This window comes from Zonotrichia albicollis, chromosome 6 (assembly GCF_047830755.1).
Source record: "Zonotrichia albicollis isolate bZonAlb1 chromosome 6, bZonAlb1.hap1, whole genome shotgun sequence".
Lineage (NCBI taxonomy): Eukaryota > Metazoa > Chordata > Aves > Passeriformes > Passerellidae > Zonotrichia > Zonotrichia albicollis.
Window position 1 is genome coordinate 29,354,404 of NC_133824.1, and position 17,297 is coordinate 29,371,700.

Genomic DNA, 17,297 nt, shown 5'->3' on the forward strand with positions numbered 1-17,297 from the left:
TTTTATCTTTCAGTTTGTTAGATACAAGTGTGTTTGTTCAAAATCATGAACAGTCCCCCAGATGAGGCATGAAGGACTGCTGTTGTTCAGTATTATTTAGAAAGTGAAAGTGGGATCCCACTTTGGGCGCACATACAACACAAAGACATCAGTATATTCTCATAATATTTCTATTGTTTAGGATTGTGCAAGATTAGTAAAAGACAGACTTGATTTTTGTTATTCAGCAGTGCTTTTTGTGTTAGTGTTTTGAAAATATGTGGGATTAGTTGGATAAATTATTCATCCTACTTGTCCTTAGTAGTTTCATTTTCATTTAAAAATAAAGTAAAAGCTTCAGTGACAGTGAATCCAACCACAGATCTGTTCCAGTACAGAAGCACCCTTTTTTCTTCCTAACCAATTTGAAATTTGACATCTTTTTCTTTATATGGAGAACCTTCAGTAGTTTAAATGGGTATTTCTTGTCATTGCTCTGCTGCATGATTGGTCTGGAAAAGTTAGCCAAGCGAAGCTTTAGTATGACTGTGCAAACTGTAGGAAAATAAGATCTGAAGGTTCATGTTCTATATATATTATTGTTGATTTCTGTTCATACTGATGGGAAGTTACATTACTGTTAATTCCATAATTTTTCTGCTGTGTGTTTCTAGATACACTAGATCCTCTCTTCATGCACCCTGACTTACCTTGTGGGACCCACACAGGGAGCTGTGGTCATGTAATGCATGCGGCCTGCTGGCAGAAGTAAGGATGTGTCTTTGCTGCCTTTTAATGGTTTTTAATTAATCTATTTTCCAAATCACCTTAAGAGTACACTGAAAACAAGGTACAGTAAGTGGATATTTAATTAAGGGATCAAAATTTTTTGTACTCGTCTAAAACTGAAATATGGAACAAGAGATGTTTTGACTTGATGAGGATAATAATTGTCAAAAGTTTTAGGGCCTTTTATGACACACAGAAGAATTTCTAAGGACTTATTAATTTATGCAAATATAAACAATGGAGTAAAATTGGTCAAGAGTAAGAAACTATATTGAGTAGGTTTACTTTTAGCAACAGTACTCTACAAGTTTCTCTCCAGGTCAATACTTCAAGGGTGAAACTGATCTATTCTAGTGAGTGTTTAGAAGAGATTCTAGCATCTAGAACAGAATATGAGGAATATCAGTGGTTAAGTCTCGTTACTCCTCCCATATCAGTGAAGAAACTCTTAATGAAAAGTAAGGGTGTGGAATTGATGCAATTGCTGTAGACTTGATTGGATTTCTGTTGTTTGAGGGACCCACAATTCAGAGCAAGTGTTTTGGATTTGAATGGAACCTGGACATTAAAAGACCAAGGTTCCTGGCTTGTGGGATACAATCATGCTACGTTTCACTCCACATAGGTCTGGCAAGTCTAAACTGTGTAAGCAGTGTGAGGTAATAATAGAAATAATCCCACTGAAGTATTATCAACAGATAAGAGGTGGGTCATGCAATCACAAGCTAATCTTGTATTTGTTTCTTTATACATATGACATATGTTGTAAACACTCTCTTGAGGTTTGTTGCTTGTACTTGCACCATTTTACTTTAAAAAATCTTACTAAACTTCTAGTGTTTACCATTCACTTTTTACATTCAGTATGTGTGTATACTGCTGTTTTATACAATGAAACAGCAGTACAGAATAAGTAGGTGCACACACTTAAAATGAAACTCACGTGTGTTCCTTGGGTATAACACATCTGCTCTTGGCAGATCCATCTACATCTGCATAGATCTAAGTTGTGCAACATTGGAGTTCAGTTCCTTTGCTCTTTTTAAGAGAAGATGACTTGCTGTATGGGTTAATGGGATTAAAATGAACAACAGGCTCTTCACATACAGTATGGCACAGAAGGTTTGAGTATAGTGTTTTATTTAGTACATAACAGACATTCTAACTTACTAATATTCCTCCAAACTATGCCTGCCATACCTTTCTATGTGCAGCCTACAAGTGCTGGAAATCCTCTAAAACAGAATAAGTCAAAATGAGTGGAATATCCTTGTAGTTGCCATGTATGAGCAAGAGGAGTTGCTTGCAAAAACATAGTTGTGTGAATGTGGGGAAAATCAATGTATGGGTTTTCGTTTGTAACAAAATACTTCCCAAATATTCTATATTCATTAGAATTTCTGCAGATGCCGGTGCACATACATTTTCTCTTCTCACATAAATGGAATTTTATTTTATTTAAGATACATGGTTTAAAGCAAAAAAAAAAATCTAGTTATTACCTTGGTGTGGAAGTTAGAAAATTTCATATTTCTCTCTAAGATCCTACTTACTTGATCTGAACATTAAGACTGAATTTGTATCCAGAGAAGAAGATTTAAATGTTTGATCTTTTTGTTGCCATAAATACCAATGAGACAATAATGACATTTGAAAGCTTGCTTGCATCCACTGAGGGGGCAAAAATTATAATGAAGCCTGTAAAAAGATCATAGTTGTTTCTTACTTCCTTTTTGTTTAAAATAGTTGAAATATTATATTCTAATATATATTATTCTCTCTCCCTGTTAAAAGAAGGCTACAGTTCCACTATCTAGTCATGATGCCCTGTAATTGCAATGAATAGCTGATTAATCATTCGTGAAATGTTACCAGTAGTGTTTCCTAAAATTAAATAACCATATGTTCAATACCTGTTTCAAATTTCCTATAGTAAGTTGCATATGAGAGTTACTAGATGCAGTATTTCATTATGTTGAAGATAAGAGGGAAGAGTAGAAAAATGTAAGGACTGCTTGTCTGCAAAATCTTAATGAAATTTGTAAGGGTAATATAAGTGAGGGAAATGTGCCATCATTTTCCCAATAGTGATACACCACGCATTTTTGCATTAATTCATCTGTGTGCTCAAAGGTTTTATTATTTTCCCATCCAGGCTTGTAGAAGAGTTACAAATCAAAGGAAAAGACTCCTTTGTTGCCTTGCATAAGTGTTTGCTGTACAGTTATGCTTGAACCTTTGTGTTCATGTTGCTTTTGAGCCATTGCACGTTCTCCTTTCCTTTTTAATGTTGTAGGTACTTTGAAGCAATCCAGCTGAACTTCCGACAACGTCTGCACGTTGAACAGATATTTGACTTGGAGAATGGAGAATATCTTTGTCCCCTTTGCAAATCTCTGTGCAATACTGTGATTCCTATTGTTCCACTGCAGGCTCAAAAAATAAACAGGTAAAATACCAGATTGGTTAACCTCTACTTAAAAAAAAAAAAAAGGAAATATTACTTTAGGGCTGATCAGCTTTTCAAATTTTTGGAAGAAAAACTTCAAAAAAAACTCATCTGTATAAAATACTGCTTATCTTCTTATTGATTGCTTAGCCAAATATACTTCTTTTGGCAGTAAATACTGTATTTTTTATAAAACAGTTTTGGGTTGCCTATTTTTTGAAGTTGAAATCAAATCAGAAAGTACCTAGATCTAGTATTTAGCCTTACGCTTCATTTTGTACTGTTTGCTCAAAATTTCTGAAGCCATTGAAACTGAGCTAATACTGTTTGGATGTGTTTGGATCTAATTGTATCCTCTGCTTTTTAAGTTAGGTGATTCTTTAAATGTTAAAGTAAAACCTGCTTTCTATTTTTTTTTTTTCAGTGAGGATGCAGAGGCAGTAGCTCAAATCCTGTCCCTAGCTAGGTGGCTGGAGATTGTCACAGTCAGGATATCAGGCTACAGTGTGAAAAATGCTAAAGGTTTGTTATCTTAATTTTTAAGCTATTCTGTGGGATAGACATCAACATCAATGCATGTCTTAACTAGTACCAGTAGAAAACTTCAAATAAAGAATTGAGTTTTGCCCTCAATCAAGACAGTGTCAAATAAAGCTGGGGATAAAAGTTATTGCCCTTTCTGAGTTGATATCTTGATTTCAGTCCCCTCACCAATTTTCTGGCTTTTGTTAATTATTTTCCATCTTTCCTTTGGAAAAAAAGGTGCACTTGGAGAGGATGCCAACAGACTAATGCTCATGGTTAATAAACTTTTATATGGATTGTGAGGTAGTAAAAAAGAGAGCAACTAAATTATAAAGGACAAAATGAAAGTAGGTATGAGTATTTAGAAAACAGGAGGCACAGAGAGTCTAGTGTTTTGGGGAATAGAGGCAAAAGTTATTTAAAGGAGGAATTATGGAATATAGTCTAGCTTGTGAGGTATGTTTGCAATTATTTTCAAATCAGTTTCAAATAAAAACACTACTCCCTTTTTTTTGACTGCTTAAAAAACTGTAGCAGCTTCTTTGCTTTTTAATGCAGATGTATTTTTTTTTCCTGTTAGGAGAGAAACAAAGTCTTCCACCTTTCACCAACAAAGGAACGGGGAACTCAGCTTTGGAATTCCATTCCATCCTTAGTTTTGGAGTCCAGTCGTCGTAAGTGTTACTAGCAGTGTTCTCTGCGTTATATTAATTTTCCCTTCAATATCCCAGGTATACTTCAGAGTGCGTATTGAAGGAAAGCTGTGCTTTGTTTGGTCTGACTAGGGGCTTACTCATTATTTTCCATAAGCATTTACTGAATATTGAATCTGTAAAGGAGCTAGGTGGACCTTTTGGTCAAATCCAGTCTGGTACTTCTTATGTTCTTGGTACAAAGCTAGAAGCCTGGGATCTTCTAATCTACAATTCCAGTGATTTGGGATTGCTGTGCCTCTAGGCATATTATTTATTAATTTTTCTGCCATGCATCTGTGTTGGGCATGGATTTCAGGTAGGGAATAATGGGAAGGGGATCACTTAGAGGGATAGGGCTCTTGTCTTGTTCTCTTTCTCTTCTATTCTAAATTAAACTCAATGCCAACACTGAGTTTATTTGAGACAGCAATTGGTGATCATGTTCCACATTACTAATTGTAACACTACGCACGTTCAATTCCCGTGGGCAAAAGCATTTGCCCACTAAAACCGAATGAATGGTAGATGCTTATCAAGTGAGCTCAGCTGTCCCTTATCTCTTTTTAAATCATGCTGTAAGTACTCTGCTACTTTAGACTGACATCAAAGTTATGCAAAATACCCATGTATTGTACCCACGTATTTTTATTTGTACAAAAATAAAAAAATGTTCTGTTGTCAGAAACCTGAATCAAATTTTTTCTTGATAACTGATCTTCATGGGAAAGATTCTGTAGTTTAAAGTTAAACAGTGTTGTTTAAGTGTGAACCTGGCTAAACCCCAGATTTTGGCTACAATTGTTTTGTCCATAGAGATACAGAGAATTAATATGAATATCATATATTTCTATTAGAAAATCCTATGTATCACTTGGAAAAAAACCCACAAGCCATTAAAACTGCTAAACACTTGTCTACGTAAAACTACATTTACAGAAACTAACCTGATGTAATTAGGAAAGAGCTTAAGTGCTAAAAAATGTGTTTAAAAACACACTTGAAAGGTCTTCCATTTTTAGCACCTTACTATTTTCACTTCAGGACTTAAAATTACTGTTTCTTACAATGTTTATTTTCATTGTATTTTACTTTAAAATGTTTGCATTTTTCTAATGTGAATTATAATGTCATACACAGAAATAATATGTTCCAGCCTGGCAGTTCTTAATCTCTCAATTTGAAAAGTCTTTTTTGTCAAAGTCCTTGGTTTAATACTGAAAACTAGGGATTTTTTTTTCATCTCTGTCCAGACAAAAGGTCTTTGTTCTCAATATTTCTTTCATAAATAACTGTCCTGGTTTGGACTTAGACTTTACTAGTGATTGATCAACCAGTAAGTATTTATCACTATTAATAATTGAGACTGAAATTGTCTCATGTTGGTTTTGCAGAGCCAAGTACTCAAGCAGTATCAAAGAGATGCTTATTCTCTTTGCCACCACCATTTACAGAGTTGGGCTCAAAGTTGCTCCAAATGAAGCTGATTCCCGGATTCCTATGATGACCTGGAGCACTTGTGCTTTTACCATCCAGTGTATAGGTAAAGTATAATTTCAGCTTATTCCTTCTCATTAATTGAAAATGTTACAGTTGCTTGATTGTTTAATTTTATACAATGTGATTGTACAAATAATAGCTCTACATAAGTACAAGCCATATGTAATAGTATAGCAAATTAAATTATATGTAATTACATATACAATAGCAGAATTATTATCTATAAACCAATAGAAATAGTAGGATGTTGTTCTTACATAGTAGCTCATGAAATATGGTATGGAATGCCAACATTGAATTTAATTTGAGACAGCAGTTAGTGATCATGTTCCACATTACTAATTGTAACACTAAGCATGTTCAATTAATATTTTCAGGTTGCAAAAGATCATTTACTTGCAGGCATTTCCTACACTAAATGTCCAATAGCTGTGAAATAGTACTCTGTCTCCTTATTTGGTTTTATCTGTATTCTTTAAAAAATTTTCATGGGATTTGTGGAAGAAAGTCCCTTGTATTCTGAAACTGCTAAGTAGATACGTGGTAGAAAAAGAAACAAAAAACCCACCAAAAAAACTACCAAACATTCTCTGCCATGAATCTCTCAAGGCAAAAAAATTAGCAGAAAAAAATTTCATTGTGTGGGATAATTTTATTTCGTTTCTGTACTACATACACAATTAAGTTTGTGTAGTGAACATGAAGCTGTGGATAAATCTGTAGATGCTTCCAGATAGGGAAAAAGGCAAGATCTAGGTCTAAAATGCATGATGAAGGGATTGAGAATATAATTGTTTGTGTCCATACATGTGATTTGTCAACTATACCAAGTATTTCTTGATGAAGATGTAGAAGTACAAGTTTAGTCTACCTTGTATCTCTAATGGAGTATCAGGAGTTTAGAAGGTTTTTAGGTGGATTGGGAATATTCTGATAAAGCAGAAATAGAACTGATTGCATCTTTAGTGATGGATTCTATATTTTCAAATAGGTTGAAATTGGTCACCCACTTTATTAACATTACTGTACTTAACGCTGTGCAGATTGGTTTTGTTTGATATATGAAAGAGGATATTGGTGGCTGTCTAGGAGGAGTTAGCCAGCAAGTGCACAAATGCAGTAACTGTTGTCACAGGTCTGATATTGAAGGCCTCTGTTAGTAAAAGAAAATTCAGGTACTCTTGAGGAGAAGAGTATAAAGCCAGAGGGATCACTGTGACAGTTTGACTTGGCCACACCACTTCCTTGGAATTATTTTTGTTTGCAAATGGAGCAGACTTTTGTGGAATTGTAAAGCAAAACTGCCTGCATAGCTTCAGTATGCTGCTCTAAGAGTCTAGTTATAGTGTATTATTGAAACCATTTAAGGGGCACATAGCCGAACCGCCTAGACAAGGAACTTCAGAGGAACCTCTAGAGGAGGCTCAAAACATCATTGACCTAAGGGAAGGGAATTGGTATCATTGCTAAAGGCCAGACTCCTGAAAAAAGAAACAAACTCAAAACCAGAGTTTGGTTTGCCAGAACCAAAACCCCACAACAAAAAGCCTCCAAACCGGAATCTCCCAATGAAATAAAATTTTAAAAATTCCAGGTCTCCTGTTTCATCTGTGGAAACTGACTGAAGTACAAAACCATTTGAACTGATACCTTTTTACTCAGTTGAGTTAATTTGATTTCTTATTTTTTTATTGGCTTATTTCTTCCTGATTATTCCTTCAGAACCAAAGCACTTAGGGAGGAAAGATAAGCTGTATTCCAACTTGGGAGTTTTGTTTTCAAAGTATTTCTGCCCCAGCCCTGGCAGTGTTCAAGGTCAGGTTGGATGAGGCCTTAAGCAGTGGTCTAGTGAGGGTGTCCCTGCCCATGGCAGGGGAGTGGGAATTAGATGAATTTTAAAGGTCCATTTCAGCCCCTTAACATTCTATGATAAATATGAGGGTAAGATGGCTGCATAGCATCTCTGTAAATGTAACTTGATGGATTTGAGCATTGCATAAGGGTAACTGAAAATAAATCTGAATCCATAGAATGAATGTTTTATCATCATTCATGTGAAGCAACATTCCTTTAAATCCTTAGTTTGCAAAGTCTGAAAACCGAAAATTTTAAAATTGCTTATTGCAATATTTATCTTGGAAATGATCAATGCCATTTAAGACAGATTTGGTTTTTTCAAGAGAATTCTGTTATAACAATTTGGGTGAGCTTTAAAAAGGAGTGTATATAATAAGAATAAATTAATATTAGGTTGTGTAGAAAAAAAAAACTTAATTTTTTTCTGTGTTTAATTTTAAGAAAACCTCTTGGAAACAGAGGGCAAGCCTTTATTTGGATCCCTACAAAATAGACAGGTATGGATGAGTAAGACATGCAATATATTTTAAACAAAAAAGTATTTATAATATACATGCATCTATAAACCTGTCAAAACTGTTAACATCAAGATCATTCTCTGTTGAGGGATATCTCTCAATGTTTGGATTCATAGCATAAAGAGCACTTTGAAAGAATAATATCTGCTTGTATATGGATGTTCATATTAAATTAATTTATGCATGTCTTTTATGTTTATGTAGAAGTAGATATGTCTTTACAGTTCTATATCACTCTTATATTTAGCCTTTTCTCCCATTCAACCCTTTTCTCTTGCGCTCTAGCACAGTGGCCTTAAAGCATTAGTGCAGTTTGCAGCTGCTCAGAGAACAACATCCCCACAGCTTCTGATACAGAAACACCTGGTTCGTCTTCTAGGAGGTACCGGAGTCCTTTTGTTTCCTGCCTTTTGTGTTGTGGAAGTTTCTGTTGCAAAGGGGCACACAGGTTAGCGCAGCACAGAAGCCAGGGCTGGAGTATTTGACAGCAGTGCTCACTTCAGTTGCCTGAAATCATGGCGTGCAGATGGAACTCGCCCCAGGTTACCCAGACCTACAGATACTCAGGTCTGGAAAAGATGGGTAACAGCTGTCTCTGGCAATGTTTAGAATTACTCAAATTCTCTTCTAAACAGATGAATAAAGCCACAAAATAGGTTTTTCTTAATTGTGAGACCTCATCTTCTTAGCATGAAGAAGAGCAGGCTCTGAGGAGGCTTCATCGCAGCCTTCCAGTATCCTACCAGGGCTTATAAAAAGGAGATAAAGGGACTTATTAGAGAGGTAGATTGGGGCAGGACATAAGTGGAATGGTTTTAAACTGAAAAAAACTAGGTTTAGGTTAACTATTAGATGGAAATTCTGTACTGTGGGGTGGTGGGGCACTGAAACAGGCTGCTCAAAGAAGTGGTTGCCCCATCCCTGGAAGTGTTAAAGGTCAGATTGGAGGGAGCTCTGGGCAGCCTGATGTAGTGAGTCACGCTCCTGCCTTTGGCAGGGGAGATGGAACTGGATCATCTTTAAGCTCCCTTTCAGTGCAAACCATTCTGTAATTCTGTGACTTTCAGTACTTTCAAAAGTCTGCTTGAAGCCTAGCTTAAGATATTTCAGTCCCAGGGAGAGCTAGTTTGAGGCATGTAGTTTCCCCCTAGTTTCTTATTGATTGGGTTAGTCTAAGAGTCTTATGTGGGGTTCTTAGGCTTTTGTATTGGGCAAGGTTGTGAGGCATCTAGTGTTGAGGTGCCTAACGACCTTCACCTTTAACACTGTGTGTGATTTATTAGAGGTGGAGAAATAAAGATTTATGTCTCAGAATTTTGAAGATATATTAATTAAAATTGTTAACTGTTAGTGCATGTGGAAATAGCTAAACATGCACAATGAAACCAGTGGTAAGCAGTTAATTAAACAGATCCTTACTTAAGGATCTGGACCTTTGTTTGATGAAAACACAGAAATGATAGAGGCTCTAAAATCAGATTCTGATACTACAGTTCAACTCAAAAGAAGAAAATACGTGCTAAATATTTAACTGATACCTTTATTTCGTAGTTCTCCTACCAAACTATAAAGGGGAGGACACTCCATCACTTTTAGAAGTAGATATGTTCCACGTTTTGGTAAGCAGGTTCATTTTATTCTTCATGTTAATACTTTCTTTTGAGCACAAATTTTTGTGTGCTGTACTCTGTAAATAGTATCTGTTCACTTGTGTGAGTCAAGTGATTATATATGAGCAACAATCAAATGGTTGCATATAACTGCTGTGTTTACTTTTAGTTCTGCTAACTTTCAAATCTGTCTTGTTCTTATTAAATTTCCTTCTTGCAATCTCAGTCTTCTTTTTACCACTTCCATTGTTACTAAGGATTAAAAAAAACAACTTAAGAAAACGCACTCAGTTTCTTTCCCTCACTTTCCCTTTGTCTCAATCAGTATCTCATACTCTGATTTCTTTACATAGACTCTTGTTACCTTCTGTATTTTTCTTAACCTCTTCTTTCTGTTCTTAATACAAACATGTATTACAGATTTTTCTGCCATTCAAAAAATCCAAAGCAAGCAGAAAACGGCCAATAAAACCAGACTTGCCAAATAAAATCTGTCTTGCTCTGGCTGTCCTTCTATCTAATGTTTGGTCTCACTTCCCACTTTTTTCAATGTGCTTTGTCTTGTGTCAAAGAAAAGAAATCAAGCTTTATAGGAACTGGGCATGGTATATCTCTAAACTGACAATTACTATTCAACTCTGTCTGAGTTTCCTACATGCCCTAGTGCTCAAATGGTTAATATTTTCCAGTTTTTGCTACACTTTGCATTGAAACTAGCAAGATAGATTAACATACTCAGAATACAGAAATAAAATACAAATGTATAGTGAAAGTATAGTTGCTACCCTTGTATCTATTACCAAATTTTTGGCACTTTAATATTTGTCTGTTCCTCTTCACTGTAGGTGGGAACTGTATTATCCTTTCCATCTTTATACTGGGAAGATGCTGTAGACTTGCAACCTTCATCAGTTAGTTCAGCCTATAACCACCTCTACCTCTTCCATCTGACAACACTGGCACACATAATGCAAATAGTCATCTCTTCAGCAACGGGTAGATGTGTATTTGTGTTGCATTTTTCTGGCATTTTTGCACAGTTTCTTAAAAATAATGGATTGATACCATTAGTGTCTTCCATGTATAAATGTCCTCATAAGAGGTGACACTTAGGCCTAGGTAGTAATAACTGTTTTCTGGTAAAAATTAAGTAGCATTACATCAAGTTCAGAGCATTTTATTATATCACTTCTGTGTGCTTAGGCTAAGAAACCAAAATAATTGTTGATGTATCAGTACTTGCTCCAGTCAGTCATTTTAGAGGGGTAACTTTCCCTTCTTCACTCCTTGTAAGAGAATCAAAGTTCTGCCAGCATCACTGAGCTGCACAGTGATAATCCTTATGGATTTGGGAAATAAAATTTTCTTTGCTCTTCAACTTAGTAAATACCCAGATCTGAAATACAGAATCCTGTAAACCAATAGGAGAGAATTAAATTTTTCTCTCTATTTCATAACATAGTTAAAAATTGCCTGCAGACTTTCTAGCTAGTACTTTGTTTTTTCTTCAGTATGATAGGAATTTTTAAAAAATCTAGACATCTAAAAAAATTTCTATAGCTTAAGCTATGTAGAACAACTTCAGAAGTTCAAGGGAAGGAAGCAGTTCTTTACTGAGGATGACCAATGAGAGTGTAATCCTGATTCTTCCTTACAGCATTAAGTCTCGGGAGAACATTTTTAAGAGAAAAAACAGCAAATAGAAAAGAATTAAGCAAATTAAAGTGGAATTAATTCTGTAATTGAATTTAAAAAAAAGGTTTTAGTATTTGTAAAAGAGAAGTGTGTCAGGATGTAGTGCATTTACAGTGGACTCTTATTTTTGTGTGCAGAATCTCCTACTGCTCACACATCTGACAATAGTGAGGAGGCACAATCTGCACAGTCTTTCTGTAGAGAGGTTTGCCAATACACCAGTGGGTAAGTAACAGTTCAATTGTAGTGTTAAATTTTCTTGGAAAGACAGCAATCCACAGGACTGACCAGGACAACACAAAAGACTGGAAAAAATTACTCATTTCATATAGGGAGTAGCACAGTGCCTTGTGCTTTCTTCCCATGCTCCTGAACACTGCAAGTGGTAAAAGAAATGCTTTTAGTTAAAGTGGCTGCTTTTTGTGGACAGCAGAGTGAATCATTAGCCTGAGGATGAAAAAATACCTGTATCCATTGTGGAGAGAAATACATCCAGCTGCAGTGTTTATTTTTTCTTTGCTTTGATTATTTTGGTTTTGATCTCTTGTGTTATAAATGGAAACGAGAAAGAAGGAAATGGTCCTACTACAAAAGGGGGATAAGTGTAAAGCCGAACATTGTCGCTTATTTGAGTGTTAGTGCCCATTTTCAGACTTTTCTGACAGGTACAGCTGTCTCATTTGAAGATTTATTACAAGTGTGGTTCATAAACTCAGTACTCATTTCTTGTGAAAAGGGGAAGTTGGAAGTCAAGTGCTGGTGGCTGTGTTTCACAGAATTTGGGACACATGAGGGTTGCTTCTACACAGCTGCCATTCTACCAATGCTAGCCAAAATATGATAGTGCTAGAATGATTTGTACTATGAACTACTGCAACTTTTTCTCATTTCTGTTTTACAGTTGCTTCAGTCAAGATATTCCAGGCTGGCTTGTGTGGGATTGTGTTAAAAAAGGCATCATGCCTTACCTTCGTTGTGCTGCTTTATTTTTTCATTATTTGCTGGGAGTTTCTCCACCTGAGGAGCTACTACAAGGTAAATATGAGAAAACAAATGTATGACCTTCTTTGTCTTGAAAGAATTTTTAAATGTTCACAATAATTTAACAATAGTCAATACATGAAAGTAAGACTTGGAAGGTAAAGGAATTATTAATTTGTAGAGGAAGGGACAGGTACTTGAAGCTGAGTTGTCCTGACCTGCATAGAAGATGCAAATATGTGAATGGTCTGTGATATATTGATAGTGAGTACTTGTTGATAAAGATTCAGCAGTTTAAAGATAATTTCAGGAAATTAGGTTACATTGCCTGAAATGTATTTTGAAAGCCCAGTGTTTTTTGTAGTGCTAATGTTGGTAAATGCTAAAGATACAGGGATTGAGCCAAACAAAACTAAACAGGTACAAAGCACAGTATAAAATTTAAGCCTCTTCCTTGAAGGATCCTAATACATTACTGTTACTAACCCCAAAAATAAATATTTTGTTATGTGTCAAAATCCAGTGAAACACAGTATCATCAACTATTTGGAAAGAAGAGCAGTAATTTTTATGAATAACTGAGACAAAATATAACACATATATAGCAACAAAAATGAAAAATTTATTTCTATAAACCGTGAACTAAATTAGAATTTTATTAGAATACGCAAGTCAAAATCTCTGCACATTGGGATATGCTGTTATCCTTACCAGGGATCTGGAGCTTTGATTCTGTAGGGAGGAGTCTTTCTGGTGAACCAACAATGTAGTTTTCTGTAGCAGAGACAATAAATGACCACACAGCAAACTATAAAATTAGCCCAATTTCATGTAATGTTAGCACTGACTTGATTACAGCAAAATTTAATATCATTGAGGACTATCATAAGGGTAGTGAAAAAATAAAATGCAAGTACAGAAATCTTCTGCACTTGTGTGACATATTATGCAGTAATTTAAGCAAGGAATTTTGTTATTACAGTAACTTGTGTATTAAAAAATAATTATATATGTCAAATTTGTTTAAACAGATCCTCAGCTAATCCAAATGATAGCTCTGATTAAGTTGGCAGAATAATAACCAGTTGTACGATGTAGGCACTATGATGAAGCTGTAGCATACAGACTATTCAATGGAAAAGGGATCAGGAGATTTCTGGTTTTGAGTGAATTATTCAGCAGTGCTGAAACACTTGAGCACTCATTCATGTTTTCTTTTGCAGTTTCTGAAGAAGGGCAATTCAAGGCACTTTGTAGTTACCTCTCTCTACCTACAAATTTGTTCCAGCTCTTCCATGAATATTGGGACACAGTAAATCCACTGCTTCAAAGGTACTAACTGGGACTGGACAGGCCATGTTCTTCTATTGTGATGGCCCTGTGGGAATTCTAGACCAAAATTGTTAGTGAATGACTAAGCTCAAACTCATATTGAGGTTCTAAACATTTTGTATAGGTACACTGAATCTCTTAAAGCACTTCAGAAACATAAAGCACTCTCTATTTTATGATAGTTCCAATATTAACTAATTATAGTTTAAGGGACTAGTGCTTGCAGACCTATATGAAACCATACAGACAGAAGTTATTTTAAACCACTGTGTGTTTGATATGGCACTCAGTGCTCATTTGCCTATTTTTAATCTGTCCTCAGCAAAAGTGCTGATTACACGAGCTATAAAATGAGAGTGTGGAAAATCATGTAGCTGGCAGGGTGAGGCTTTGTATTATTTCTTCTCAACATTTGCAAAATAGACTGGTGGATGTTGAAATTGGCTTAATGGTTAAAAGGTACAATTTGATCATTATGTACATTGCCATCTGCAGTCATGGAATCATACAGTGTTAGAGGGTTGGGAGGAACCTTAAAGATGATCTGGATCTCAGCACCCTGCCATGGGCAGGGACACCTTCCACTAAAGCAGGCTGCTCCAAGCATTATTCAAGCTGGACTTGAGCACTTCTAGGGCTGGGGCATCCAAAACTTCTCTGGTCAACCTGTTCCAGTATCTCACCATCCTCAGAGGAAAGAATTTCTTCCTGATTTCTAACCTAAATTTCACTTCTTTCAGTTTGTGAAAGTAGCAGTAAAGAAAACATTTTCTTTAGCAATAAAGAAAGAATCGGTTAAATTCTGCATTCAAAACCTCAAATTAAATGAATGGACACACCATACCTCATCCCCAGTTAAGACTAGAGCAGCTATATTGTGTTGGAGAATGTGTATTTAACATGACCATTTGAGCACCTGATGGCAATAATGATTATTCCTGGTTCTTGGCAGAATTCTCTGACTCACATTAGCTTTTACTTCATTGTTGTTTGGTTGGGTTTTTTAACCTCTAGTTGTTTTAATCTTTGTGGTCTAGATTTCTTCAATTTAGGGACATTACATTTTGAACTGTTGATTTCCAACAGTCCATATAGCTGACCTAAACAGTTCCCTACATACAGTTTTATTATTATCAGTTCCATTTGTAGTGTATATTATTACATATAAATTTATAGATTTGTTTTTACAAGTAAACTATTAAATGATTTTTTTTACTTGTTCTTACATATTTGCTTAAAGACATAGAAGTTTTTCTAAGAGAACACAAAAAATATGATGCTTGTGAACATGGGGAAAGATCACTAGAAGCAGGATTAACAAATAGTTACTGTGCTATAGAAAAAGAGGTTTCAAGTAGGAGGCTGCGTATTTAACATAATAGTAACAGTTGCCAGATCATCATGCAGGTTCCCATATGTTTTTTCACAGATTCTTATTTCAGAAGGCTGAATTTGATGATTGTTGAGAAATGTGTTAAATGAAGCATACTAGATTGACCATCTGCTGCAGTTCTTTCTCCCTTCTCTTTTTTTTTTTTTTTTTTTTTTTTGTAGAAATAACTTAAACGACATCTTAAACATATCAGTTCCTCTCTTCTGTAGCTGGCCACTACCTGCCATTTTTTTGATAGACACATTTGGCCATTCTAAGCAATTATGTAATAAACCATTGTAAAATAGCCATTAGGTGATGGTTATTTAATAAAAGCAGCAAATATTTTTCTATTAGAATGCACAGTATTTATTTCTGCTGTATCTTCTAGCATATGTATTTCAAAAGGTGCTGTGTATTGTAGCCCTCATTGAGGAACTGAGTATGTCTGAAGACTACTTGTGTTGTTTAACTCTGTGTAAATCTAGTGGTTTTATGTGCATGATGGTATTTTTAAGTCTTTTTTCACATAGGTTTTTCCTCCTGTATGCAAAACATTCTCCTGATGAAAACTATTAAAAAACACCCCTGTTTTTATCTTGCAAAGTTTTAGGTAGAGCTGTCAGTGCTTTTTATCAGTGTTTTGTGTTTGCTTATCACTTAATAGTTTAATTTAATGAACCTAAATGTATATTTTTATCAAATACTGTAATGTGCAAATGTTTGTTTGAAATAGGTGGTGTACTGATCCAGTGGTGTTAAGTTGTTTGAAAGGGAAAAGCATTGCAATAAGGTAAGCTTGTTGTTGTTTTTTTCTTCTGGTTTTTACTTAAAACACTTGAAAGAATGAAATGTTTATTGTGGGCAAGTCAGAGACTTCATGTTTTATTCCTTCTGCCCTACTGCTAGAAGTACATTTCTCTTTAAATCTCTTGTTTATTATTCCTCATACATTGACCCTTTATTGAGATTGTACAACATTGTTAGACAAGTAATCTGTCCTGCTCTAGGAAAGACCAAAAGCTAACTGAAATAGGAAATGTCTTCATACATGTATGTTATATGTGAAATTTAAGTTCAGCACCTTTGCTGGAATATAGAAATGTTGAATCTCCCATGTGGAGCATCTCATTTGGGATTCCGGGACTGAAGAATTGCTCTAAAATTGTAGACTTCTGCAGAAATGACCAAAAGCTTAGCAGGAGTTTGTGGTTGTTTAGTCCATTGTTTGCTTTGATCTTTTTTATTCTCATAATACTTCTATTCCACTTACCCAGGTATCCTAGGAAAAGAAATCATTTAATAGAGCTTCCTGAAGACTACAGTTGCCTTCTGAATCAAGCCTCTCAGTTTAGGTAAGATGTGGCATATTTAGTTGTTTTCTTAGGTGTTTTGTTGCTTTTAGTGAATTTTAGATTCTTGCAGTTACTGTAACTGGTATTGAAAGAATACAGAAATTATTTTATAGTGAAGGCGTTGTTATGGTTATACTGACCTATACTAGCACCTGTTCCTTTTAAATATGAAGCACAACAGCTTGCTAAATGAAGTCACTTGTGTTTGATAAGGCAGCATATAAAATTTTTATAGCTTAGGCTGTTGGTCACTTTTCTCCTGCGGAATGTGCATTTGGTTTGGCCATAAGCCCAAAAATTATTTTTGCACTGGACACAACAAGCTCAGATGATGGCACTGTTTTTTGCCAAGAAGTGTGAATCATAGGATAATTGAGGTTAGAAGGGACTTCAGTTGATCATCTAGTTCAACCTCCTACTCAAAGGAGACATCTTGCAGATAATTATTTCAAATAGTGTGAAAATACATGAGGAGGCAGATATGTTATTTGATTGGGATATAATATGTCTTAGGCTTTTGTTTGGGGTTTGGGGTTTTAAATTGGTTGGATAGGTCTTTTTGGGGTTTTCTTAAGGAACATTAACCTTTAGTTAAAATTTCTTTTAAAGTTTCGGTTTCTGCTGTGACATGCTGGTTACACTT

The 17,297-nt window shown here is 35.3% G+C and overlaps 1 protein-coding gene across 2 annotated transcripts in view; it reads left to right on the forward strand.

Annotated features, from left to right (window-relative positions):
* The window catches only part of UBR1 (ubiquitin protein ligase E3 component n-recognin 1), a 61,325-nt gene that overhangs the window by 40,541 nt on the left and 3,487 nt on the right, over window positions 1-17,297 (forward strand). For both annotated transcript variants that reach the window (XM_005479987.4, XM_014268081.3), the window contains exons 31-44: window positions 654-747; window positions 3,065-3,217; window positions 3,642-3,739; window positions 4,323-4,416; window positions 5,829-5,977; window positions 8,233-8,288; window positions 8,595-8,691; window positions 9,861-9,928; window positions 10,765-10,915; window positions 11,752-11,839; window positions 12,516-12,649; window positions 13,819-13,927; window positions 16,036-16,092; window positions 16,577-16,654. In XM_005479987.4, the coding sequence (XP_005480044.2) occupies window positions 654-747; window positions 3,065-3,217; window positions 3,642-3,739; window positions 4,323-4,416; window positions 5,829-5,977; window positions 8,233-8,288; window positions 8,595-8,691; window positions 9,861-9,928; window positions 10,765-10,915; window positions 11,752-11,839; window positions 12,516-12,649; window positions 13,819-13,927; window positions 16,036-16,092; window positions 16,577-16,654 (1,426 nt within the window). The remainder of the gene's footprint in view (window positions 1-653; window positions 748-3,064; window positions 3,218-3,641; window positions 3,740-4,322; window positions 4,417-5,828; window positions 5,978-8,232; window positions 8,289-8,594; window positions 8,692-9,860; window positions 9,929-10,764; window positions 10,916-11,751; window positions 11,840-12,515; window positions 12,650-13,818; window positions 13,928-16,035; window positions 16,093-16,576; window positions 16,655-17,297) is intronic.